Raw genomic sequence first — 26208 nt, 5'->3', positions numbered from 1 at the left:
CTTATGTTTCGACATTGACTGAAGAGTTAATAATTGGAATTGTTCGATCAACGCTTTAGATTACGAAACAAATTCACTGCAATCTAACGCACTGTCAGAATTATCACGTTCGGCCAATTGCAGCTTGACTCGACGATATTCGTTTGCACTTGTCACTACACGTAACAAGTGAATTCGACACTGCTCTCTGAGCAGTGTCGCTACTGATAAATATTTTGACAAAATATTTCACCCTCACCACGAACACACACCAATAATAAAAGTATCGTATCTCACAGAAATAACGCGTGAAAGCATACAATTTATCTGTAGCGACACTGCTCGTTGAGCAGTGTCGGATTCACTTGTTACATGCAGTGACAACTGCAAACGAATATCGGCGAGTCTCAAAATTCTCGAAGTATGTAAATTTATATATTTTCGAATATGTAACTTTACTAATTAATAAATTAGTTACTGTATAATAAATTTAGTTTAATCCTTTATCCAAGTGTGAGCAAACAAACTTTGCGCCTGAAAGTATCTTCAGGACTGGGGTAAGGTGGTACAACACCGGGAAACTCCTTTGCTCACACTTGGATAAAGGATTAAACTAAATTTATTATACTCTAACCAAGTGAAAAATAAACTTTCAACAGCTTTCTCTAAATCCAGAGTAATTTATTAAAAAAGGGTGGCACACCGTTTGGCAACTCCTATAGGTAGAGATGACCTGCTAATGCTTCTGCCTGATATCTCCACTTGGGCCTGGCTTCCACTGAAGAGACCTCAATAAAGGTCGAAACTAGTCTGGGTTGTGGCCCTTCCCTTAATGCATAACATTAGACATATCCGCAAGGAGATGTGTTTTGCATTATAGGAGATACTGAGATATGGGAGATAGAGATAGGACTGTTGGTAGCTTGCTCCACCTTTGCAACGAGTTGCCCTGGTGTTGTACCACCTTACCCCAGTTCTGAAGATACTTTCAGGTGCAAACTTTGTTTGCTCACACTTGGATAAAGGATTAAACTAAATTTATTATACTCTAACCAAGTGAAAAATAAACTTTCAAATTAGTTACTGATTACGAAAAAATGAATCACCGACCGCCACTGTTTGCGAATCTAGTCTAAGCATTTCCTCTGTCGTGGATAACTTTACATCAGTATCGCTAGTGAATAGTGAATAAATGGAGATGGTTACTGCTTTAAAGTAACCTTTGATTTGAGGAAAATGTGAACAGATATCTTCAACGTGTAGTCGCTGGGCCTTAACCGCTCCCCTTATTAAAAATTTTCCGTTCGTGATGAGGTTTCAATATTCAGTGTAACTGCTTTATTCTGATTTTTGTTTTATTTCATATTCATTTGATGCTAATAAGGCTGAAATTAAAAGAAAACGATTCGCTTCTAGCGTCAGGTTGCAGTAAACAATTTTTGTTGGTTTTTGTATGGCGTCTATAATGATACGGTGTAGAGTCGGTAGCACTCTACATACATTAGACTTACGCGGTGTATACGAAGCCATCCTTAGTCAACTCGTTTAGTCGCTTCGTTAAATATTGTCTCATATTCAAATTCGATCAGTGAAAAAAAAAAGAGTTTTTCTCTTAATAGCGACTTTAATAGATGCATATTAGTCTCTCTCTTTCTCTCTCTCTCTCTCTCTCTCTCACACACACACAGTGTTTGTTTCTTTATATATGCACAAGGGATTTTAAATCTTCTTTGCATTCTAGACAAGATAGAACCTCCGTACCGCAGTTGCGAGGAGGTCAGTAATGATATTTAACTCATGATGAGAATTTTTCTTCTGAGAAATAGAAAACCAGCCCCTTTGACCCCTTTTAAAAATCAACACAAGATGTTTATCTTCAAGGTGTGGAATGCTGCCCAAAAGGCTGATTTAAGTTCTGTCACAGCGCTTAGCGTAATGGAATAACGTATGCAGAGGTTTCTTAGTCTGACGTCATCATGCTTGACACATGCAAAGTTGGATTCTAATTTCTGCTGTTTAATTATTAAGGGAAAAAACAGAATGAAACTCATCTCTCATCTTTATGTTCTCTTAATCAGTGATTGGTTATTGTCAGGAAATGCATACGGATTTATTTATTTTTTTTAGGGAGGGGGGGGGGGGAGTCGAAAATATTTCAGAATGGCACTCATATGTTATACACAGTCCTATTCGAAAGTCATCAGGCAGCCCCCTGTGTGTGTTGAGAGAAAACTGATCAAAATAATTCTGCCGGCTCATAAATAATCCCGTAGTGACCCAGAAGCGAAAGAATACAACTCCTACGAGCAATTTATTCGGTCGTGAAACAGCTCATCTACGCCTGCAGCTGAATTCGAGAGTTATCGCTCCCATAGGAACGCATCGCCTGCACGGAAGTGTTCAGCTCCTCTAATGGTACGAACGCCAGTGAATTATGTTGCGCTTCTTCGGAATGGGCAGTAGCAGTAGGAGATGCATCCCGCTTCATCCCACCCCCACGCCTGTATCCGAGTCAACTCTGGGAGCAGAGAGGTCGTTTTCTTTTTGCTGGTTGTTACGTTCTACAGGTTTTTTAAATGCCGTTTTAAGTAGACAAATCAAACATACTGAAGATCACAAAAATGCGCATGTCTTAAGAATTAAGACATTGATCAAAAATACTGAAATTGTATAGTGTTTCGATCATTTATACGTCTGCGCAACAATCATGATATTAAGATAACTTTTTCTGGTCACCTTTCAAAATATAAACAACATTAAGCTTTACGCCATCTCCCAAGGGCCAATCTTGAAACTCGATGAGAATATTCGTGTAAGGCTACAGAATAAATCGAACACACTACAGGATCAGATCGTATAGTCTTAACATTCGTTGCTGAATTTTTTAATTTTATGTTAAATATATATTGGGCTTGTAGGGATTTCATCTCAGATGTGTTCCACTCTGTAACGTCAATTGGTTTGGGCGAATTGCCTCAAAAGGATCGATGTGGTTGTAATCACAGCCGAAGCAGTAAAGACTGTGAGGCTGTTTTGTGTCCACTCGCCACTTTCTGTGCAGTCAATTAACTGTCTTTAACTGAAAATTCAAAGTCTTTGTAGAGTTTATTTACGTCCGAGACAGGATTCGAACTCAGATATTACCAACCAAAGAACACGTGACTCATAGTCTTTGCGACTGTGCTACGTGGAATGTGCCTAAAGAAAAAAGATTTATGAAAAGGAACTGAAATATTCCACGTAAGAAGTTTTCGTTTGGCACTCATTAACGATCCTCCCTCCTACATCTTTTTAATTGACAGCTTAAAGTATTGAACATGTTATTGTCTAAAGTTTACATTAATATCTATGCATGACCCACTTAATTTAAATAAACTGTTAAGTTTCTGGTTTCAATTGATTTTTCCTTCCATTTTTCTTTTTTTGTTTGGAGAATTATTCTCGATTCTGTGTTGAGAGATTTCGTCTCCAGAACACTTTGGTTAGCCACTTCTAATCTCTGATCATAAACGCGATCGTACATTCAAATTAGGTTTGGAAGGTTATTAAGAGAGGCTTCCTCGCGTGATATTGAAACCATTTCTACAGTTAGTGCGGTGTCTTCAGTGATTATAACGAAATTCCTGCTGCAACGCTTTATTCAGCCGTACTTGAACATCGCTGGCAGGTTATTAACTTTGATATAATTTCTCTACTTAGGAGACGCTGTAGTCACTAGCGAGGAATTCCTGTTCAAAATACGTTAGGATAACATGCACAACGGACATAAATATTACCGAAGGCTCTCAAATAAGAGGATTCGTTGGCTGATTAATTAATTCTAAAAGATTTACAGTTAAAGCGTGTAAATTCGTTAAAACTGACGTTTTAGGCACTAAAATTCCTGATGGTGATTCGTGCCTAAATTTATCTCGAGGAAATGTTGCGATGCGTTTAATGAAAATTTGCAGTTTGACGTGCATTGCGATTTCCACTCATTACTCCCCCCACCCACCCACCCGAATACTTCTGCGGTGTTCTAACGTAGTAACAACAGTGCAAGAATGTTTTAATGTTGCTAAATATTCTTGTTTGAGCAAACGTCTGACGATCGAATAAAAAAACATGAAATATTCGATTTCAGATCCGGACATCCTATTTGGAAGCATTAACTCTTTACCCCCAAACGTCGGAGACCTAATGGTTCAATGCTGTGCTCTCTGGCAGTGGAACCTTAAACTAATAAAAGGAAGGAGATTATACGAGCCTTTCAGAGATCATATTCTCTGTCGTATTATGACTTTGCAATTCCACAGTTACATCCGTGAACAGAGGACTGTTGCAGTGCTGATAGTAGTATTTTTATTTAGCTTTGTGTTTGGGGGTCAAGGACTGAATGTTTTCATAGATCCCCTAGACTCAGAATATTTTCTAGTACAGCATAAATACACACGGCAATACCACATATTAATAATTACATTTTGCACCGATTATTGGATTGAAACTGAATTCTTCTGTTGCATTTCTTCGCTTTATTATCCATCCTCCGTTTCTCTCTCTCTCTCTCTTTAAATTGTGTAACCTTGGAGCCTCTGCAGCTTAGTCTTTAATGATGGCGCTGTTCGTTTGAGAAGTGCTAGACTCTAAGTCCTTCTGGATCGTGAAGAACCTTTCATATGATAACGGCAATTGACAGCTGAAGTCGGTCTGATACGGGGATGGAGGTTATTTTCACTCAAAACTCGGGATGTCATCTCGAAGACGCATAAACTGGCCTTAGAACACACTTCATCAGATTATACAAATAGGAATAATCACTCTATTATTATATTTTATGACTCCGGGTTACCTCGCCATGGCACGCCATTAAGCCTGGTATGATAAGGCGAAGATGATATGAGATATGTAACCTTGGTATTTATATCTAAACTCCTCTTCCCCTCCCGCCTCTGTGAAGGTGAGTTACCAGTCTCGTACGGAAGGAAGCGACAGGGTTTTCCCCTTTCGCAAAGCAGGCAAACTGGGAGGAAAATACACGCTGGTAGCATGCATCATACGGTAGCTGTATAACCCTTAGCTGCTTTGGCTGGAATCCCAACGAAACCATACGAAACTTTCCTCCCTCCCCCAAACAAGGTCTTTTTGCCACCTCTTATACATCCATGTGCGTAGTGGAAGCGGGGATGATCATTTTATATTCACTTTTGTGAAATTTGTCTTTGCACTCCAACTAATTATTCGGCTGTGTGCACTTTCTGAGTTTAATCTTCTCTCCAATGGCTTATCTCTGACCCTTCATCCCGAAAAAAAAAAAAAAAAAAACTGTAAGAAGTCTCTCACCTCTAATGCACGAAGAATAATGCGTTTTGATTAAATCTTATATGTTTTATTTTTTTGGAGGAGGGGGGGTGCAGTATCCAGGTGCAAACGATTTGATGTCAAGAAACTGCTCGTGGAAGTCTACACACAAAATACCAAAGCAACTCGGAATAGCAGAATGCAATCAATTCCCTTAAGCCGAGAAGAAAAAAATATTAAATTAAACAAATTGGAAAACTGATTATTGGGTTGACATTTTAAACCTGCTATCAAATGCTTAATAAAACACTGCAAAGGTCACGGATTGAAGCCAGTCCGTGGACTACTCTTTAGAGACCAGTAGCCTCGTACTTTCTCGCCCACTGTCCTAAATAAAATACCATGGAAGATAAATGGACTGACTTTCTGTTGAAAAAAGAAAAAAACCTGAAGGTTTCGAATGTTAAAAACTGCTCGTGTTGTTTATTTCCTTTTCGCAATTTCGAGGATGGAGAAGGCAACATGTCTTAAAGTATTTCAACTCATTTTAAAAATAAAAAGAATAAAAAAAACTTAACTTAGTGACGGCACTAATGCAGTGTAGGTTTTCGCAACTTTTCTTTGATGGGAGTCACAAGAACAAAAAAAAAAAAAAAAGAAACATAATAAAAAGAAAGAAAGAATGGATATTAATGGAGGACGACACTGTATTCCATTAACGAATGTCATTTGCATAAGTGCAATTTTGTTTCCTTTTTTTTTTTTTTTACGGCAATAAACTTGGTTCATTAACATGAGTTGTAATTGCTTAAGAAATGGGTCTTAGTTAATCCAATTGTCTTGCCATGCTCTCAAAGTACACGTATACACGTGTATGCAATTAAAATGTATAAACGAACATAAATGAAAAAAACAGAGAGAGAATAATCTGTCATCACCTATTTTACGAGGACTTATCAAAACGTCCAAAATAGGACTCTTTCTTCAATCGGGAATTGAAGCACTTTAAATTTATTCCCTCAGTGTGTGAACCTTCTGATTATACCCATCTATGCCATCGTTGGATGGTTACTCAATTGAAGTGCCCTTTAAGCTGCTTTTCGGTCTGAATAAGAGGAAGGATTCTCAGAGATCCACCGAATCCTGTGCTTGGCGAAAAATTATTGATCGCTCAGGGTACGGCAGCGTGGATCAGGAACCAGTGCCGGAATGTCATTTCTGAGGCCGTTTCCAATAAATTAATTGTCAAAAGCACTTGAGGAAATAGTTGTATATACAGTCTCATTCATGGCCGACCTCCAAAAAGGAATTCCCGATGAACCAGACTCTGCGATTCAAAGAATACGATCGACATTATCATTTGACCTCCCCCTCTTAAACTTGAGGTAAGCTTGTTTTAACATTTATACGTTTCTTGTGGCTATCTTGCTTGTTAAGATCTTCGCAGGAAAACTTCTTGGACGCACGTTGTGATGAGGCGGTTATGCTAACTGTTAAAATCAGCTCGCTTAAGACTACGCCAAGCTGTCACTTTCTTTCTATCTATCCCAATGGCTTTAACAGGCCTTTAAGGCCCACAACCTTCCAAGAATGCTTGGATTTCGTAACCGAAATACGAGGATAGAATGGTCACTCTTATGCCTCGAAGTATTCTTGATGTATCTGTGTGTGTTCACGGGGCCGGTTTGCCTGCTTGTGGGATGAAAAACCCCAGATAAACTGGCGGAAAAAACCCTTCTGTCCACGCCCAAGACCGGCTAACTTGGCTATGGGTGAGGAAGATCCTTAAGCTCCTCAGGTCGTTGATGGGAATCGAACTTAGGACACTCCTTCCTCAGGCATATGGTGGCGAAGCGCAAAGCCACTAAGCGGACACCTTCTTTCTTGAGTCAAATGAAACTGACAAATATCATACTTCGTTTACCACTCGGACTGTGTGCAGTTTCCCTATAAAATACTATTCCGATTACTTCTGATCATCTCTCCTATTTCATCATCTGCCTCGACGCATATTTTATAGTCGTACATTAAATCTTTTAGAAATTTTGAACTGGTTACTTAGCTTTGGATACCAGAGTTCTGTTGTGCGTGGTATTGTGTGTTTATGTTTACCTGATATTTAATTGTGACTTTGTTTCCTCCTCCTCCTCCTGTAGGTAACAGCTGTGATCAGTGGATCGTTAGTAGCCAAACAAGGAACGGCACCTTCAGCAGTCCTAATTATCCCGATCCTTATCCAGATAATGTTTATTGCACCTATCACTTTATTGGGAAGGAAACGGAGCGCGTTCAAGTTCTCTTCACCGATTTCGACCTCTTTCTTCCTCCTGATGCGCCAAAGGAGTAAGTATCACTTGCTTTCACTCTTATATCTTTATCAGATCAAGAAAGAATACGTCTTAGTTCAGCCAAGAAAATAAAAGTTTGCATTTTGGAATTAAAACCATTTTATGTCAATGCTTTCAGTCAAGCTTTGTAACACGCCTTTTTACTATTCTTCAAAAGCATTCCTCCTCCCCCAAGAGTTTTTAGATGATCTTTAATATACATTTAGTTATTCGCCCTTTCCTTCACAGGCTAGTCGCTCCTCCCCAACTGGCAAAAAAAGGATTCGGTTACCAAATTGTGAAATCATCGACATTAAATATTACTTTGATTTCAAATTTAGTTTAATTTTATGCAAATTTCGCTTGCCTAATTTAGAAACAACGAAGTAGAATTTTTTAAGTAGTTGTTCTATAATTATTTACCATCTGGAGACGCGAATACCTAACTTCAGAAAATTGTGTTGATACATCAGTGGAATATGCGATGTAAGAAGCTTGTCGTCGTCGGTAATAGTTGATAATAGTTATCATATTCGTAAACGGTCGTGCTATAAACTGGCGTTGATTGCAGTGTATATTAAAAAAATAATAATAATGAAAATAGCCATATATATACTGGTGAAGACGGGAGAATCCATTGTTATTGGCTGTATTGTGCTGCCATCTGACGAATAGACAAGAAATTGCTATTACAGTAAAGTTTAATTGGCGCGCTTTTCGCGTGTTTTTGCGCAATTTAGTGAAATATTTCCATTCCAATGAACATGAATATTTCGTAAAAATGAACTCTTATTTTTTTTGTCTCATGTATTATTAATGCTAGTTAATTTATTCCCAGCTGGTAAAGTGAACCATTACAAACGTAGCGAAAATAAACAGAAAAGAAACTCTTTATTTACTGAGCAAAACATAAATATAAACATGAAACTGAAGGAGTAAAAATCACCGGGGGAAAACATGAATATGAGAGCAGGAAAAAAAAATCACGTGGCAATTATGCTGGCACATGAATCCACGCGTGCATACGCTGCCAAGGAAGAGGTAAACAGCAGGGCACTGAGCGGGGGGGGGGGGGGAAATCGTTCATAAATAAACAATGAAATTTAAATACAGCAGTAGTTAGTAGCTGTGTAGGAAATGTCGCATGGGTTTGAACAACCTGGGCAGAGAAGATTTCACCTGAGGTTAAGTGTTTTATCAACTTTGGGCTCATGCTTTTCAAGAGTTGGCAGCGAGCCAAATTTCTACTAACTGTATCGAAATGATTTTTTTTTTTTTTTTTTTTTTTTGTGGAAGAAGAAAATTACAGGGTTTACGTTTCCTTTTATGGCAGTTCTCGGGGATGAGGTCGTTCCTCTGCGCCCACTAACAACGTTGTGATATGGTGGACCTATTGAATCTAGACAGGTGCCAACAAGGCAGCAATAAATTAAATGATGGACAGACACCGCAACAGCAAAAGAATTCCTCTGTGTGGAAAAAAAAAAAAAAAAAAAAAAAACAGTCGTGGAAGTGCTTTATATACGGGCCCTGCTGTCCTATATTCGCCTAGGATAGAAGCCGATGGAACTCGAATGGTAAAATTCCAACTGAATTTCAACTTGAAGAGTTCTTTGCTCAGCAGAATGTTCCTGGAAAACATTGGGTGAACCCCTGCTCATACACTTTGTCACGTGTGCTGGTGAAGTTGAAGGAGATTCTGGGAGAAACTCTTCGTTCTTAACACAATGCTATTTTTTACACTGCAACATTGTGCCATATATTCGTGCATGCATAATGCGTTCCTAATCTATCTGTACCCCGTTCGGTACAGACGATGGTCTTAGGATGAACACAACAACAACATCCCGGTCTGCTTCTCAAACCGCTGATATATTTTGAAGCTTCTCCGAAAGTGATGGGATCAACGTTTTTTCTTAGACAGGGTTGATTTCTTAAAGATATAAAAAAATACTGCAAATAGGAGATATTAACTTCGCATGATGTGTTCCCCTTGCGAAATATTTTTGCACTAAATTCTGCGTGCATTCTTTGACATGGCCACTGGTCATCTAATACGCCAAATTTTCTTACGAGACCAGAGAAAAAGTTTTGTTCGTGTTATTTCATTAGAATCAAATACTGCTCGAACGAAATCATACTAAGAAAAAAAAAAAGAAGAAGAAGAAGAAGAAGAACGTATGTGAATCCCACTCATGAAAAGCAGGCACTTAGCCTATATTGCTGTGAGTGGGTTGAGAGTTAGTTAAGCTACAAACTTTGCCCTAGGAACCAAAAAAAAAACTGGTCAAGATTTTCGAGAACATATTGTGAATTTTCTTTTGTTCTGTTTCTCTCATCTTTCCTGCTAGGGCGTGCTCGTTTTTCTGTTACTCTTTTGTTGCAGATGCATCCGCGGGTACCTTCATTGTCATCACATATGCATGGGAATAACATGAAGAACTCGATCTGTTTTCCTCGCGCTGAAAAGTAATCTAATCTCGCCAGTGCAGTCTCACAGATCAAAAATGCGCATGTGCTTCTGCGTTCTACTACGTTCCTGCGTCTTGCTCAAATGAAAAATTCGTTCGATTTTTGTTTCGTTTCCAGCGACCCTTCAGCAAACACGTTCGCGAAGGAGTTCGGCGAGTCTCCTGACGATCATCGATTCGCCATCAGTTAATTTGTAGTTAGCTGTCGATCTGTAAAGCATCGTTGGATCTTTCCCCAGCAGCGAGTGAGTAATCGGCAAGTAAGATGTTTCCTGATGATTGATGGGTAGTGGGTGGCAATGGATCACTCCGTCCTTCATATACGTGTAGATCTGTCTGAATCATATTAACGAAGAGTTTTTCCACTCCATCTTCCGTGTATTTTTTTTTCTCTATTTATAAAGGATCAGCAAACACTACAACATGTATAAAATAGCAATATGCGGCGAATATCTCTTCTTTGACACACAACTGTATCTTAAATATGGCGTGGATTTGCTTGGAATATCTGAAAAGGCAACTAAGTTCACGAAACTTAGTTGCCTTTGCCTCATACTCACTTGAGAAGCCCTTATACTGAGTTCACTCGCCACGAGACGTGATTCGTGGCTGGCCATGTTTTTTCAATGGAAATTAAGAGGAACACCTGCATTATATACGTTCCTTTATTTCAAATTTTTCCCCTTTTGAATCGTCGAATAGGGCATCTAAGGAAAGTAACTAACGCATTATGAAGGGAAAAGTGAGGCAATAATTTAAAAATCCGTTTACTGATAATTAGGAAAGTTATTTCTATCAGAATAGCCATAAATACTTTTAACATGGAAGATGAGTTCCATCTGTTGTGTAAACACCATCCATTACTTATTACAGAACTTATTACCTGAAGTGGCTGGAAAACGTACCACGATTGGTAGTAGAGTAGAATTTCTGGATTATCTAACCATCACCCTCAGTAGTAGTCCAGCCACTCTGATCAAGATCAAGATAAGAAAAGGAATCGTGACGTAAGTGGTTGTTCAGCTGATGACGTCATTGTGTGTCTGACGTCATGCGATTGGAATGTTTGGAATTTTTCTGGGAAATATGTGTGACGTCACGTTGTTCGTTTTGTTAGCGTGTGGAATTGTGGGTGATGGTTAGAGATAAGGAATTGTGTCGTGATTGGTGGGACACTCTGAACCAAATAGGGGTCGGGTGAATGGGGGAAGCGACGGCAGTGTCGTCGATGTGCATTGTTATCAGATGAAGATAAGTGATGTAATCTGTTATTTGTAAATAAGTGACGTTATTGTATAGAATGGAAAAGGACGATATATGAGTGGATAAGGATTCGTGTTGTGATTTGTGGGACACTTTAAACCAAACAGGGGTAGGGGGAATGGTGAAGCGACGTCCGTGTCATGGATGTATGTTAGTTATAGATAAGTAAATGGTTTGCGTATGGCATTATGAGTGGTGGCTAGTGATAAGATAGAGTTTGGAATGTTTGGAATTTCGCTGGGGGGACCCCTCCTGTCAGGGACATCACATGGTGTGTTTGGTTCGCGAAAGAATTGTGAGATATATATTTATATTTAGAGATATATTTAGAGATAAGCAATCGTGACGTTATGTGTTTGGAAATTTCTGGGGAACGTATGTCTCTGTGACATCACGGGGTGTTTTGGTTTGCCTATGGAATTGTGGGCTATGTTTTTTAGATAAGATATCTTGGAATTTTCCCAGGCTGAGAAACATCCGTCATTGTCGTCAAGTTTTGTCTTTCGTTGTATATAGATGGCAGTATTAATTTTCCAATGCAGTTTGGGGTATTTCTTTCCTGTTAAAGACTATGGGAATTCATTTTTTTTTTTTAAATAACGAAACCTGTGGTGCTTTCATAATTAGAAGAAACACACGTATAAACCACAGTGAAAATAATTTTCACTGTGGTTTATACGTGTGTTTCTTTTAATTATGGCAATTCATATTAGAGTAGAGTCTAGATGGCGGCAGCGTTTAGGCTCTTCTGAATAATTTAATTATATGCTGGTGTCCCTCAAACACACAATTTTTTTTTCTCATATACAAAACTCATCCGAATATTTTGATTTGTCTTCATTAAGATCTTAAACTTCATTACTTTTGCTAATTAAAGTTATCTTTTTTTACAAAATGTTTTGACTATTGGTATTTGTAATCTACAGTCAAGAGAAAAACCGAACGGTATTTCAAAAAAATAAATTAAAAGAAATGTTGACTTAAATGGATTACAACAACTTTTGTATGTAGTGTAGAAATTCTAATAATAATGCGAATAGATATTCCAAAATAGTTTAATTTTATATCCAGAGCACAACACACACAAATCACATGAGTTGAAAGAACAATATTTCTGTAAATAACCAGAAAATCTAGTTGAACCATATTCACAGCACAAAACAGAAACACAAGGTCCGAAAACACAGTTGAATCTTTTTTTCCTTATAATTACTGTTCGTTTCGGGTTCCGTCGAAAATGACATCATACATTTGAACTCTAAACGCCGTTTTGTTGACAGTACATGTTACTTCCTGTTTGGAATTCAGGGTGTTGTTAGAGTATGGAATTCTGACAAGTGAAATTAGTTTCTTTTTTTTTTTTTAACTTAACATGATTCACGAAACACTACAACACACAAACATTTTAAAAAAGACATATAATTTTAATCAATAAATAAATTGTGTGAATTTCTTTTCCCCATACACTGTGGATTTTCATGTGTTATCTTAAACTGTGTCATTTCTCTCCGCTTTTTTGTTGAGTCTACTTGTGAACTTTTCTGACTGGGGCATTTGCACTGATGTTCATTTTTCTTGAAGATGACTCACTCATTTCTGCTGATTTCGTTTTCGCTCTCTTTCAGACTATGGGAACATTAGTTCAGACGTTTGTTTCTAATTAATCATTTCCTTTCACGGATGTATTGCGGTGAGGTTTTCTTCAAAGGTAAAATTTTCCTAGGGTTGTGTGTTTCTCACGATTTCTGATTTGATTAAATATTTTGGAGGTGATACACGATTTGTTTACACTAGTGTTGGGTACTAAAGGTTTGGAATTTCGCCTCATGTGATCAACGAGAACCAAGTTATTCGATGTCTCATGTTCTCAAGTTACAAATGCATGTTTTATATTGCTCAAATATTAAATCACCAAATGCTTACAGTAGCACTTTAATTCCAAAGCTCTTAACTTACTTACTTAACTGAAAATTATTTATTTTCTTTCTTTAGCATTAGTAAGTTTAAGCAGCAAAAATGAGACAAACAAGGTTTTTTCATATTCTTAACTAAACAAAAATTAAGACATTAAACTTAACAAGTGTCTGAAAGCAGGGTTACCATATTTCTTGATAACAATATGCGACAATGTCAACCATAAAAAAAAATAAAAATAAAAGAAAGAAAGTAAGTAAAATTGTAAAAAAAATAAAATGTTTACCTTCCAATAAATATTTATGATCACAGCAAGTAAGAAATTCATCAGCTTTTCAAAGTTTTGAAATTCATACCCGTATCGGTTTCATCATTTAGTATCATTTTACATCAAGAACAAGTCTGACTATTAAGTTCGTTAATGTTTTTTGATTTTTTCTCTTCCTATGCTTAGCAATTTTTGATATTTGCATGTTGATTCACTTGTTATCTGCATGCTAATACCGAATAAAAAAAACGCGTTTTTTTCCCTCCAAAGTTATCAGTATCAATTGGAGGTAATATCACTAAAAATATCCACAAATGATGAGCTCGCTCATCTCCACTAGGCTGAGCGGACATCTTCTTGAGGAGAGGGGGGATACGGGTTAGAGGATGGGGTGGGGGAGCATTGTAGGGAAGACTCCTGTCACCCTCTTGACTACTCTTTCACCTCCACCACCTAATGCTATTTTTTTCCCCATTCCAACAATTTTCGGACATATGAGTGAAAGAAATAGTCACATGGTCTAACATCAAAAACGCTGTTTGAGGATAAAAATACTTAACATGATGAGGATAAATAACATGGAATACCATTCGAGCCACAGAAATAAGATATGCCCTATGATGTCACAAAGTAAGATAAAATCACATCAACATCATATCCAATAGCATATAGAAACATGTCCATGAATCAGTCATCTACGCAAAAATTCATTTTGGAAGGAACAGTAATATAAGGAAAAACAATCGAGTCGAGTGTCTTTTCAGTTAAGGCAATTCGTTCATCCCATTCGTTAATATGCAGCTATCATATTGTGTTGTGGTGTTTTGTATCCAGTAAAGTAAAGTAAAATAATGGGTGAGCTACAAAAGTCTTTGAAATTTTCTTTCTTCAGGAAAATAGCATGAGACAAAACTCTTCGCATATTCTCTAAAAGGATGGAAACATGTTATTATTTTTAGAAGATATGTACATTGTGATGTATTTATCCATGACCACTTGGGAAAAGTTATGCAGGAAGTGGTTTCATATCCTCGGCTACTTGCAAAAAAGAGTTGACTACAAAACGGATCTCGGTGACTGTTATATTCTGAAATGCCAAGATGGGGAACTAATGCTCGATGATTCAGGAGCTGGTGGATGTAAAGTTTTCTCTATTAGTTGTGAGAAAATCTCTAAGAAGATGAAAGATTTTCACCAAAAATGTATGACATCGATAATCATTTACTATTTTTGGAAACTGAATTACCATCAATTCGTATCATGGGGAAAATTATCGCTAATCATCTAAATTCATGAATGGTAAAATTAGATCTTCAAGATTTTATTCAATTCGATAAAGATTCTTTATTTTGGGATATTTACGAACATTTTACAAAACCTGCTTGTGTATATCTGGTGACAAAAGAATACGCAGAAAGCTTAATGAGGCATGGCGTCATTTCCAGACTGACGCAATATCAAATGTATAGAGCAGTACTAACTATGGTATCTCATCTAAAAACTCTTTTGCATGACCAACTATTTTGATGTAATGTAACCAAGAAATAATGAGTAACGAATATTTTCTTTATTAAAATCTTTGGAAAATGTTAAGAGTGTAAACTAAATATTGTGAAACATTTTTAGGTAATTACAAGTTTCGAATTTTTTTCTTTGTAAATAATAATATTTCAGCAAAATTAAATATGCATTTGTAAAACTTAAATGAACAAAGATGTGTGTGTGTGGGTGTTGTTGTGTTTTCCACAGTGAAATTTTTACTCAGTTATTCAGTTTAGAATTTGATATTTTAATCCATAACTTTATACCTTAAAAGCAATTCTGTTTAATTATTGTAAAAAAAATCACTACTGTGAAATTAATGCAAGGAATGTGTGTGTGGAGGGAATACTCGAAAATCCGATTTGTTAGAATATTGTGGTTTTACAGAGACAGCAGATAATTTAACCCAAAAACATGATTTAACCATGCTACCGACCAGAACGTATATATAGTCCACATTACTATGGATGCGAAGTGCATATTAAAATTGTAATACCATTCACATTACATTAAAATTGATGATGGATAGGAAGCTTTTGAGGATGCGTATTTGATCTTTAATGACCAGTAAGGTGGTTAAACTCTGAAAAAAGTTTGGTATAGAAAAAGGTTTGTACTCTCCAGATAACAAAAATAAAATGTACCTTTTCCCACACAAAGTAAGATAAAAACACATCAACAGTATATCCAGCAGCATGCCAAAACATGTCGTTGAGTTATTTGCCAAAAGGTTCATTTTTGAAGGAACGGTCAGGATAGGGTAGGGTAAGGGTAAATAGTACTATAAGGAAAAACAAACGAATCGAGTGACTTTAGACTTAAGGCAGTTATTCATCCACTGCAGCTGCTGTTTTATGTTGTGGTGTTTTGTGTTCGGTAAAGTAAAAATAATGGGTGTACCAAAAAATTCTTTGAAAGTTTCTTTGTATAAAGTTCTAATTGTTTAGAATTTTATAACAGAAAGTTAACATAAAATATAAAATCAGAGCTTATAATCAGTGAAATAATAATAATAAATAACTATTTATTTGTGGTGCCAAATGAAGTAATGTAAGAAAAATTGAAATGGGTGAAAGATACGAATTTTCAGTAATCATTGGTATAATTTATGTACAATTTCTTTTGAATAAGAGTTCAAATTAATTTCCTAAAGAAGTATTTATTTCTGATGGAATTATTGTAAGATATGCATTGACAAAATCACCTTGTATTTGGAATGAATTACCTGAAAGAGTTAAAAAACAAAATTCTTGGTTAATAAAATATAACCATCAACTGAAGTGGGAAATTGGTTCCCTATCTCTGGATAAAGTAAGAAATTGGATGATAGAATCAACATGCAAATATCATATATTACTTGCCAAAGGAAGAGAAAAATCAAAAACATTAACGAGGTTAACAGGGAGGCCTGTTCTTGATTTAAATGAAATTGGATGCCCAAAACATGATACATACCGTGTACTTTTATATGTTTTTGTATTGCTATGGAAATATAGCAATAGGTTTTGTGCTTTTAGAAATGCTCAAAAATATGTATTGGTTTAAAAAAAATAAACAGGCAACCCTTAATTTTGCTACAGTAACAAATTCCCAACGATCACCCAATGAAAATTAACTTTCAGATGAGAGTGTCACATTGTCAAAAACCACAAGATGACAATTCCACAAGCATGGGAACCTTTGAACAACATCGAATATTTAACAATAAGAAGATTAAGGAATAAAAAATGGATTGTATTTTTCACTATTTATTTTCTGTATGTTAGATTCAGTCAATACAATTTGTAAATAATATTTCACTCAAATAAAATGTGTAAATTTAAATGAACAAACTGGTTGTTGCTGATCTGTTATACAAATTTAAGTAAGACCATTTTTTTTCTTGTGAAATTTCATGCCACAAACTAACCAGAGCATTTTTTTTTGAAAATCCACTCAGTGAATTAAGTCTTATTTGTTCATGCTAGCCCTCAAATATTTCAAGAAACTGTATCAACTCTTGCAAGAAAAAGGAATCGGGTATTAAATTAATAGCCAGAATTTTAGTGGAGAAGATTTCACCTGAAAAGTCACAATTTTGTTATTATATCTGCAGATACCTCCAACAGACTAGAAAAAACAGTTGTACTGAAAGTACGACTGTTAGAATTTGGTTATTTTATAGAGAGACAGTAAATATTTTAATCCAACACGTTACTAAAACTCTTAAAAAGATTGCTGTAGGAAAAAAGGTATCATAGTGTGCAGATAAAATCAAGTGACTTGAGTGCGAGTCGAAACTTATTTCACAACTTTACCAGCCATACATTCTAGTGGTGGGGGAATTAAAACCAGAGACCATAGCAAATAACGGAATTGTAGTTTTGTGAATAAAGTACAAATGAACTGAAAAGTGACAATTTTGTTACTACATCTGTAGATGCCTTCCCCAGACTAGAAAAATCAGTCGTACCAAACTCTAACAATACGACAGTTAGAATTTGATTATTTACAGAGAGAGACATTAGATATTTTAACCCATCAAGTTACTAAAACTCTTAAAAAAGATTAGATAATAAAAAAGGTATCGTACGATGAAACCAATACAGGTAGGAATTTCAAAACCTTGAAAAGCTGATGAATTTCTTGCTTGCTGTGATTACAAATATTTATTTGAGAGTAAACATTTTATTTTTTTTACAATTTTTATTTTTTCTTTCATTCTTGTTTCTTTCTTTATTCATTTTATTTTTATTATTTTTTTTTGATGGTTGACATTGTTGCATATTGTTTTCAAGAAATATGGTAACCCTGCTTTCAGACACTTGTGAAATGAAATTTCACAAGTGTCTGAACACATTAAGTTTAATGTCTTAATTTTTGTTTAGTTAGGAATATGAAAAACCTTGTTTGTCTCATTTTTTCTGCTTAAACTTACTAATGCTAAAGAAAGAAAATAAATAAATTTCGTTAAGTAAGTAAGTTAAGAGCTTTGGAATTAAAGTGCTGCTGTAAGCATTTGGTGATTTAATATTTGAGCAACATAAAATATAAAATATGCATATTTTTAACTTGAGAACATGAGACATCGAATAACTTGGTTCTCATCGATCACATGAGGCAAAATTCCAAACCTTTGGTATCCAACACTAGTGTAAACAAATCGTGTATCACCTCCAAAATATTTAATCAAATCAGAAATCGTGAGAAACACACAACCCTAGGAAAATTTTACCTAAGTGAATATATGGTTAAACTAGATTTTCTGGTTGTTTACAGAAATATTGTTCTTTCAACTCATTTGATTTGTGTGTGTGTTGTGCTCTGGATATAAAATTACACTATTTTGGAATATCTATTCACATTAAGAAGAGCCATTCTGGAAAGACTGTAAGTAATTTAAATTTTCATTCAATTTCTACACTACATACAAAAGTTATATAATTAAATTATTCAGAAAAGCCTAAACGCTGCCGTGATCTAGACTCTACTCTATGAATTCCCATAGTCTTTAGCAGGAAAGAAATACCCAAAATGTATTGGAAAATTAATACTGCCATCTATAGACAACGAAAGACAAAACTTGACGACAATGACGGATGTTTGTCAGCCTGGGAAAATTCTAAGATATCTTATCTGAAAAATATTGCCCACTATTCCATAGGCAAACCAAAACACCAAGTGATGTCACAGAGACATATGTTCCCCAGAAATTTCCAAACACATAACGTCAGGATTCCTTATCTCTAAAATGACCCACAATGCTAACGCGAGCCAAACACACCATGTGATGTCCCTGACAGAAGGGGGTCCCCCAGCGAAATTCCAAACTTTCCACTCTATCTTATCACTAGTCATCACTCATAATGCCATATGCAAACCATTTACTTATCTACAACTCATAACAACACACATCGATGATACGGACGTTGCTTCACCATTCCCCCTACCCCTGTTTAGTTTAAAGTGTCCCACAAATCACGATACGAATCCTTATCCACTCATATATCATCCTTTTCCATTCAAAACAAAAACATCACTTATTTACAACTAACAAATGATGTCATTTATCTTCATCCGATAACAACACACATCCACGACACTGACATCGCTTGCCCCATTCACCCTACCCCTGTTTGGTTCAGAGTGTCCCACCAATCACGACACGATTCCTTATCTCTAACCATCACCCACAATTTCATATGCTAACAAAACGAACAACGTGACATCACACATATTCCCCAGAAAAATTCCAAACATTCCAATCGCATGACGTCAGACACACAATGACGTCATCCGCTGAACAACCACTTACGTCACGATTCCTTATCTTATCTTGATCTTGATCTGGTTCAGAGTGGCCGGACTACTACCACCATCATCAAGGGCTTGGTAGCTCTTTTAGTTTTGTGAGGGGCTTGTCCTGAAATTATCATTATCAGCTTGATTAAACTGTAGCGATGTTTAAATTAAAATCGAGTGTTAATATTCAACACATTCCAGCAAGATACACACGATGTTCGTGCCTGTAGGCATTTAATGAGAATTTCTGTTGTTTCATTACGTAAATGCATTTACTTAACGAAACGACTTGTCTTTTTAATGAAGGAATCAGATAAGACAGCGGATTAGAATCTTATTTGTATGCATTTCTGTGACGGGTTTCCAAGAGAAAATATGTCAAACGCATTATCCAACTAGAGAATTATGACTTTAATAGCAGAATAAAAAATTGAGGGATGACAAATTAGGGTAGTTGAAAAAGGGTATGTGACGAATTAGACGTACTCATCGCGATATTAACAAAGCGGACCTAAATAATTGGTGTACTTGTGAAAATGTTTACAACACGCGCTTAAGATATAATTTTAAGACAAGATGAAAAATTAAAAGCTGTTTGTACGCAAGTACTCAACCGGCCAAGGAGCGTGCTAACAACAGTAATTCTTTGCAAGTTATTTTTGTCTTTTTCAAATAGACATGCCAAGTAAAGGTCCTCACTTATCATTCTCTCTTGGAAGAAATGATATGCAACAACAACAACAAAAAAAAACCCTGCAGACATGCACTGAGGCATGCCATTATTACCATTCATGAATACGGTCGCAAAAAAGGTGCGGATTTTTATATGTCCTCAGACTAAATATTCAAGCAAGGATGCAGATTTAGAATTACCCATCAACTTATTTTGTCCGATGTAATGCGAAGCATTCTCTTTGTATTCTGTATTCTACATTAGAGTGCAAAGAATGCCTTATGTGGAGGCCAACCCTGTGATAACAGATGGCGTCGCAACCAAAAAACATTCACTGATTCTTGGTTCAGGTATATTTCTGTGTCACAATGAAATTTGCAGGCTGTTCATTTCATGACGTGGCAACACCACCTACAAAGAGGAACATATCAGATTTGACAAATAGAAAGGTAATTTTTTGAAAGATTTACAGTGATGCATCTTAGAATCCAAAATAATTTTGTTACATTTTTTTCCATGTCGGTTTGGGAGACCAAACCGACATGGAAAAAATGCAGTGATTGCAACAAGAATTATACAAAAGAAAAGACAAAAAAAGATTTTATTCGTAATTAATTTGCCGAGTGAAAGCGTACAATTAATACGACAATTTTTAGCAATTTAAAAAATTTAGTAATACGTAACTGTTACCTCGTGTGGGGACACCTGTAATCCCCATCGGGCGCATCTCCAGGTGGCGGATCGGGGAATGCTGGTCATAGTTTAGGAGGGGAAAATACCTCCCGCGGGCCGACAGGACAGCACTTTTCTCATAAACCGGTATGGAGGCATGGAAGGTGGCAGCTCCACCACCAGACTCGGGTGCTGAATCCTGATCCCTTAAAACTCCACACATTAAAAGAAACAACAAAGAGATAGAAAATAGCCAGAAAATAGGAAGAAGAAACGTAGGCAGGCCCAGGAAAGGTTGGCAAAAGAAAATTAAAGAAAAAATAGAAAAGAAGGGAATTAACTGGAAAGAAGCAAAAGAACAAGCCTTGGACGGAACTGCGTGAAAATCTGCTTGGCAAACTCTCGACGCATAAAAGCATAAGAGATTATAGACAAAGAAGAAGTAACTGTTACCAGCGTTCTTTGACTGTGTTCTATTAAGCAGGTCTTAAGGAATTGTGTGCGTTGACCAATAGATTGAGTTTATAAAAGTTGTGTTTTTTATTCAGAATGTACTTCGAGAATTTCATTGCGATGTGAACAGACCATTTCTTTCCTTTTTATTCTAATAGAACGAATGGTCGGCATTATTTGGTTAGATTGTTTTTTCATTGCTTAAATTATTGTCGATGCGCCACCTGTTCCAATAAGGATGTTGGCTGGTACACGTCAGACATCGGTAAACGCGGTTGCAACCATTGAATCATTTAGAACTCTGCAATTCGAAGACTACGTGCAGAAACTTTAGATGACATTTTAAAATATTTATTTTAAAAAAATCGCATTTTTTTTTTTAATTTTTTAACAATCAAAAACTTGAAACGTGTGTTGTTTTCTTAGTCTCCTCCACAACAAGACTTATTCTTTAATCGTGGCCCATATTCCGCAAAGCGTAAAGGAATCATACTTCCGAAACTCATCTCCGTTATTTCTCGGCACCACACGTTAGTTATGATTCACTCAACCCTCTTCCGGGAAGAGTTTGCTTTCTGAATTTTTCAGTTTTCTATTGGGATTAAGTGAGGAAACATTGCTGGCCAGGAATGAAGCATTAATCTTCTTCTAATCCTTAGAGTCTGCTTTACTTTATTTTCCTGCAGAAAGGATGATGTTGAAAAATTATATTTTTCTTCTTTTTTTAGCAGGAAAGCTTCTCAAGAGCCGTTGAAACCATCTGTTTATTTAAAATATCAAGAAGATATCGCATTTCGCAGCCTCTTCTCATGTAGTCACACAGATATTTCACCCCTAACACACACGCACACACACGCACACGCACGAAAAGAAAAGCTAACTGACATAATTTCTTATCATGTTTTTCGTATAGCAAATTTTTAATCATTGCATAAAATGCAATAAACAGAAGGTGATCGGACTTTTGATTTTAAATATTTTATCGTATTAAAATGAATCTACATACCATTAGTACTTTATTCTCTTCGAAATTTGAATTTAAATAATATATGCTTAATCAAAAAAACGCTTCATATCACCGAAATATCGTGAATTAAGATAAATCTTAACTCAAGGTTGTTTCAATATCTTTTGTTGAAATATTTCAATGCTAACATTTGCTACTTCATTACTCAATATAATTGAGAAAGTTTAATAATAAGCTAGAATTCCAGATGTCTGGAGTACTGTTTTCTCTGTACAACCTGTAAAAAAAAAAAAAGAAAGAAACAAACAAATCTGCACCTGCGAAAATTCACAGAGATTTCCTCCTTGAGCATCAGAATCAAATCTTTGTGCACGCACATGAAAAGTGGCTAAAACAGGAGAGTAAACAAACTTGTTAGCACCCAATTGTTCCTTTAAAAGCACCTTGAAAATTATTGTGCATTAATCCTTCAACGGCAAAATGAACCAAGTTGTTCAAGCATTTAAATATTTAGAATCGATGAAACCTAACACAAAGAAATACACAAATTATAGTTTAGCTGCAGATCAATAACTGGGATTGAAGGAATATTTGAAGGATATTTGAAGTTAGCTCAAATATGAGCTAACTTCAAATATTACTTTTTATAATTTAATGGGTCATATTGCTAAACAAATTAATATGAAACTGATATAAAAACAATTTACTTCAACCCTCATCCTTAACTACCGCCCTGTTTGTTGGAGACTTCGAAAAGTTCAGTGTTCGGTCTCCAGAGCAAGGTTTCTGGACTGTGTAAAAATACATTTAAAAAATACAAAAATTAATGAACGTAGGAAACAAATCCAATCAATGGTCCACTCACAGTACTAATGTACTATAAGTATATACAAAACCTTTCATGGCTGGAAGTCACACAAAATGCATGAAGATGAACTCAAATGAATTCCGCATGTCTACAGCATTCATTAAATGAATCGAATAGCCTTTACACAAAAATTCGGACCCAGGTTCTTTCTGATCGAAGAGCAGATGCTCGACGTCCTCCAGACTATGCTATTGAGTAGCTGGAATGACATTTAACTCCCGTCTAGGTCACTAAGATCTTTGGTGATGGCTTTTCAACTGAAGATGAGTTATCGGGTCGCATACGGAAGTGGTGTACTCAGGTTTTCAGGTTTGTTCACCGCACAAAGCAGCGAAATCATCCAGAAGTACCCACGTACTTAACAAACAGGCTGCCTTAGTTCCTTCTGCCATAGTTCAAACCGCACAACCCAAGGAATGGCTTTTGGCAATGGTTTATAAAAGCAGCGAATTTGGATGGAAGAAAGATAAAATTGAATAACTGTTATTAGTGTGGGGTGGGGTAGATCAGTTCGAAATTAGTTGGATGTAGTAATTACACGAAATTTAGCCCCAGTGAGAATGTTTTTTTTATATAGGGATGTGTATGTAAAAAATATTTTAAATAAAAAAGAGGGAGAACGTAAGTAGTGATAACTCAATAGATGGATCGCTGTTTTCGCAAACGTTTTCATCATGTTCGATTTTTTTTTTCAGCACTGAGTCATTTAGTCTTCTTCCTGGCATTTCATTTCCCTTTTACAAATGCAATACTCACTGCTAAGTGGAATTCTTTGTGGAGCTCTCTCTCTCTCTCTCTCGAAGACATTTAACACAGTGTTACGTACAGCTTAGCACTGAGAATTCCAGGAATTATTGAAATTCCTACTTTATACGTATCAACGTCTTCGGGTTTAAGACCAATTATTATTATTCCTTTAATAATAATTATTATTATTTACGTCAATGAATGTTGACGAATGTCTAAATATCCTATCTTAGCAGTTACGAAGCTTCAAAAAAAAAAAAAAAAGAATGCTGCAATATTTGTTTCTCTGTGTTTTCATATACCAAAGAGCTATTAGTTTAATCTCTTTTGCAAGCAATGTCTACTGAAGATTATTTTAAATAAGACTGAGGCCAAAGTCAAAGTTGAATCTCTGAGAAATAGGCAAGTTTCGGGAATGAAAAAACGTAGCGTGGATGTGATCTTTTACTTCAGACAGCTCGTCGATAAATATAACGGAGTTTCGACTTCCTTTGTGGATGCCTCATAGGCTACTCGCAGCCTTTGGCCGTACTCAGCATGAAACTTCAGGAGATAGCGATTGCGATGGGCTTTCCTCGAGAGATTATCAGGGTTGATGACTAACTTAATAGCAAGCAAGAAGTCACTCGGAGAACAGGTTTAGGATTATTTCTTAGGCAAGGGTGCCCACTTTCTCCTTAACGTTCAACATCTGTGCTCGGATAAACGTCCATATACACACCGCCCACTGAATTAGAAACTGATTTTTATTTTCTGCTACCAATACGGATCCTCTTCAATTCCCTGCGCATAGTTCGGTGAGATGTGGGTCGGGACAGCAATTGACCGAAGCATTAAATGCTTCGGTTAATTGCTGCACACGGGAAGTTCTGTTTGGCCGTGTAAGCATTCTCGGACTACATCGTTCGTGACAGACCGTCTTAGGACCACAATTCTATTTCTTAGACTAAAAATGCAGGTTATTTTCCCACTGAGTAAACAGTCGGGATATCTCGCTTTTGAGAAACCAGTCAGTTCTGCTATTTTCAAAATCGTGGTTCCAGTCAGACGGGCACCCACAACAAGCTCTTATCGAACTCCGAAAGATCCTTTGTTTTTCCCACTGCTGTGATCAGCAGCAGTATTCTTAAATAGTTGCCTATAACACGTTGTGACACACGTGACTAGTATTTTCGTATATGCTGCGTTAAATGTCATTTGCATACATCTGCCTAAAGGTTTCTAATTCAGCGGATGGTATGCGTAGTACTAGTTGGCTAATCAATCTGAGATTCGCTAATGACAGGGATAAGCCAGATCGAATCCTTGACAGGATTTATGAGATCAGATGAGCAGCAAACTCAACCTTTGTAAGGAATGGTGGCCGAGTAATTAGCGCATCCGATCTTCAACCAACAAGTTGAGAGTTTGAATCCCTCTGTAGGCATTGATGGAGGTGGGAGATGAATTTCATCGCCCGGTGTGAGACCACCTTCCCGCTTGCTGTAAGTTAAAAGTTGAAAAGAAGTGAGTTGAAAAGTTACCTGTTGGGTCTCTAGAGCAGGGTGTCTAGACAATGTAAGAATAAATAAAATAAAGAATAATAAGATCCTTAGCCAGCGTTCGGTCCAAATATATTATAGTTTGAAAACGTTTGTCGAATAGGAAGAAAAGTCTGGTTAGAAAATCTACAGAAGAAGTCTATCTCAATGATGAAATAATTGAGGAGGTTAGCAAATTTGAGCATCTATAATCCGTATCATCGGCGTGAAAAATTTCTGTTCAAAAGACATAAGAATAGAATTGAGAGAGGCTAGAAGAGTAGTAGTGTCCGGAAAGATTGATCCATCACTAATGGTACGAAGTTGAGGATTCTAGATAAAGCTGTTTGATTTTCAGTAGCAACTTATTGATGTGCAGTTCTTAATCTAAAGAAATTTAATAGGAAAATGATAGCTGCCTTTGAGATGACATATTACAAGAGACTGTTGAGAATATCACTCATTGAACAGATAGATATATATGAGACAGACTGACCGATATATGAGGAGGATGGGTAGAGGACTTCGAAACTCTTTGAGCATGGGCAGAAGAAAGCTCAAAGATTTTAGACTAAGTTTAAGAAAGAATGGAAGCGGAGATTTCTCGAATCAGTAATAGAAGGTAGAGTACGTGGGAAAAGTGGAACTCAACCTTCATTAAGACAGATGCTATTTCATGTGGGACAAGTCTGCAGAGAGTTAAAGTGGGAAAAACTTATATGGCTTCCAGCCGATCGCTGACTATATGGAATCGGCTGACGTCTGATGAAATGATGATGTGGTATTCATTCAATAATAGGCGACATTTATCACGACTTTTCAATTTTAAATTTAAGCCAATAAAAAAAATAACAAATAACCTGGGACGTTTAACAAATGAAACGTTTACTTTAACATTCATATGAAGTGATGCGTATTCATTTAATGTCAGGACAATTAGACCGCTGGTCATTTATTGGAAATTAATTTATTTGAAGTATTGGATT

General features: G+C 36.4%; 1 protein-coding gene across 1 annotated transcript in view; it reads left to right on the top strand.

Moving 5' to 3' along the window:
- The window catches only part of LOC150104366 (suppressor of lurcher protein 1-like), a 178296-nt gene that overhangs the window by 101508 nt on the left and 50580 nt on the right, over nt 1-26208 (top strand). Inside the window, exon 2 of the mRNA XM_090396944.1 lies at nt 7413-7599. Coding sequence (XP_090253070.1) covers nt 7413-7599 — 187 coding nt within the window. The remainder of the gene's footprint in view (nt 1-7412; nt 7600-26208) is intronic.

Source organism: Typopeltis vanoorti, chromosome 8 (assembly GCF_054136105.1).
Source record: "Typopeltis vanoorti isolate ZY-2024b chromosome 8, IOZ_Tvanoo_1.0, whole genome shotgun sequence".
Taxonomy (NCBI): Eukaryota; Metazoa; Arthropoda; class Arachnida; order Uropygi; family Thelyphonidae; genus Typopeltis; species Typopeltis vanoorti.
The sequence above is the reverse complement of the archived record's forward strand: the minus strand, read 5'-3'. Positions and strand labels throughout refer to the sequence as shown.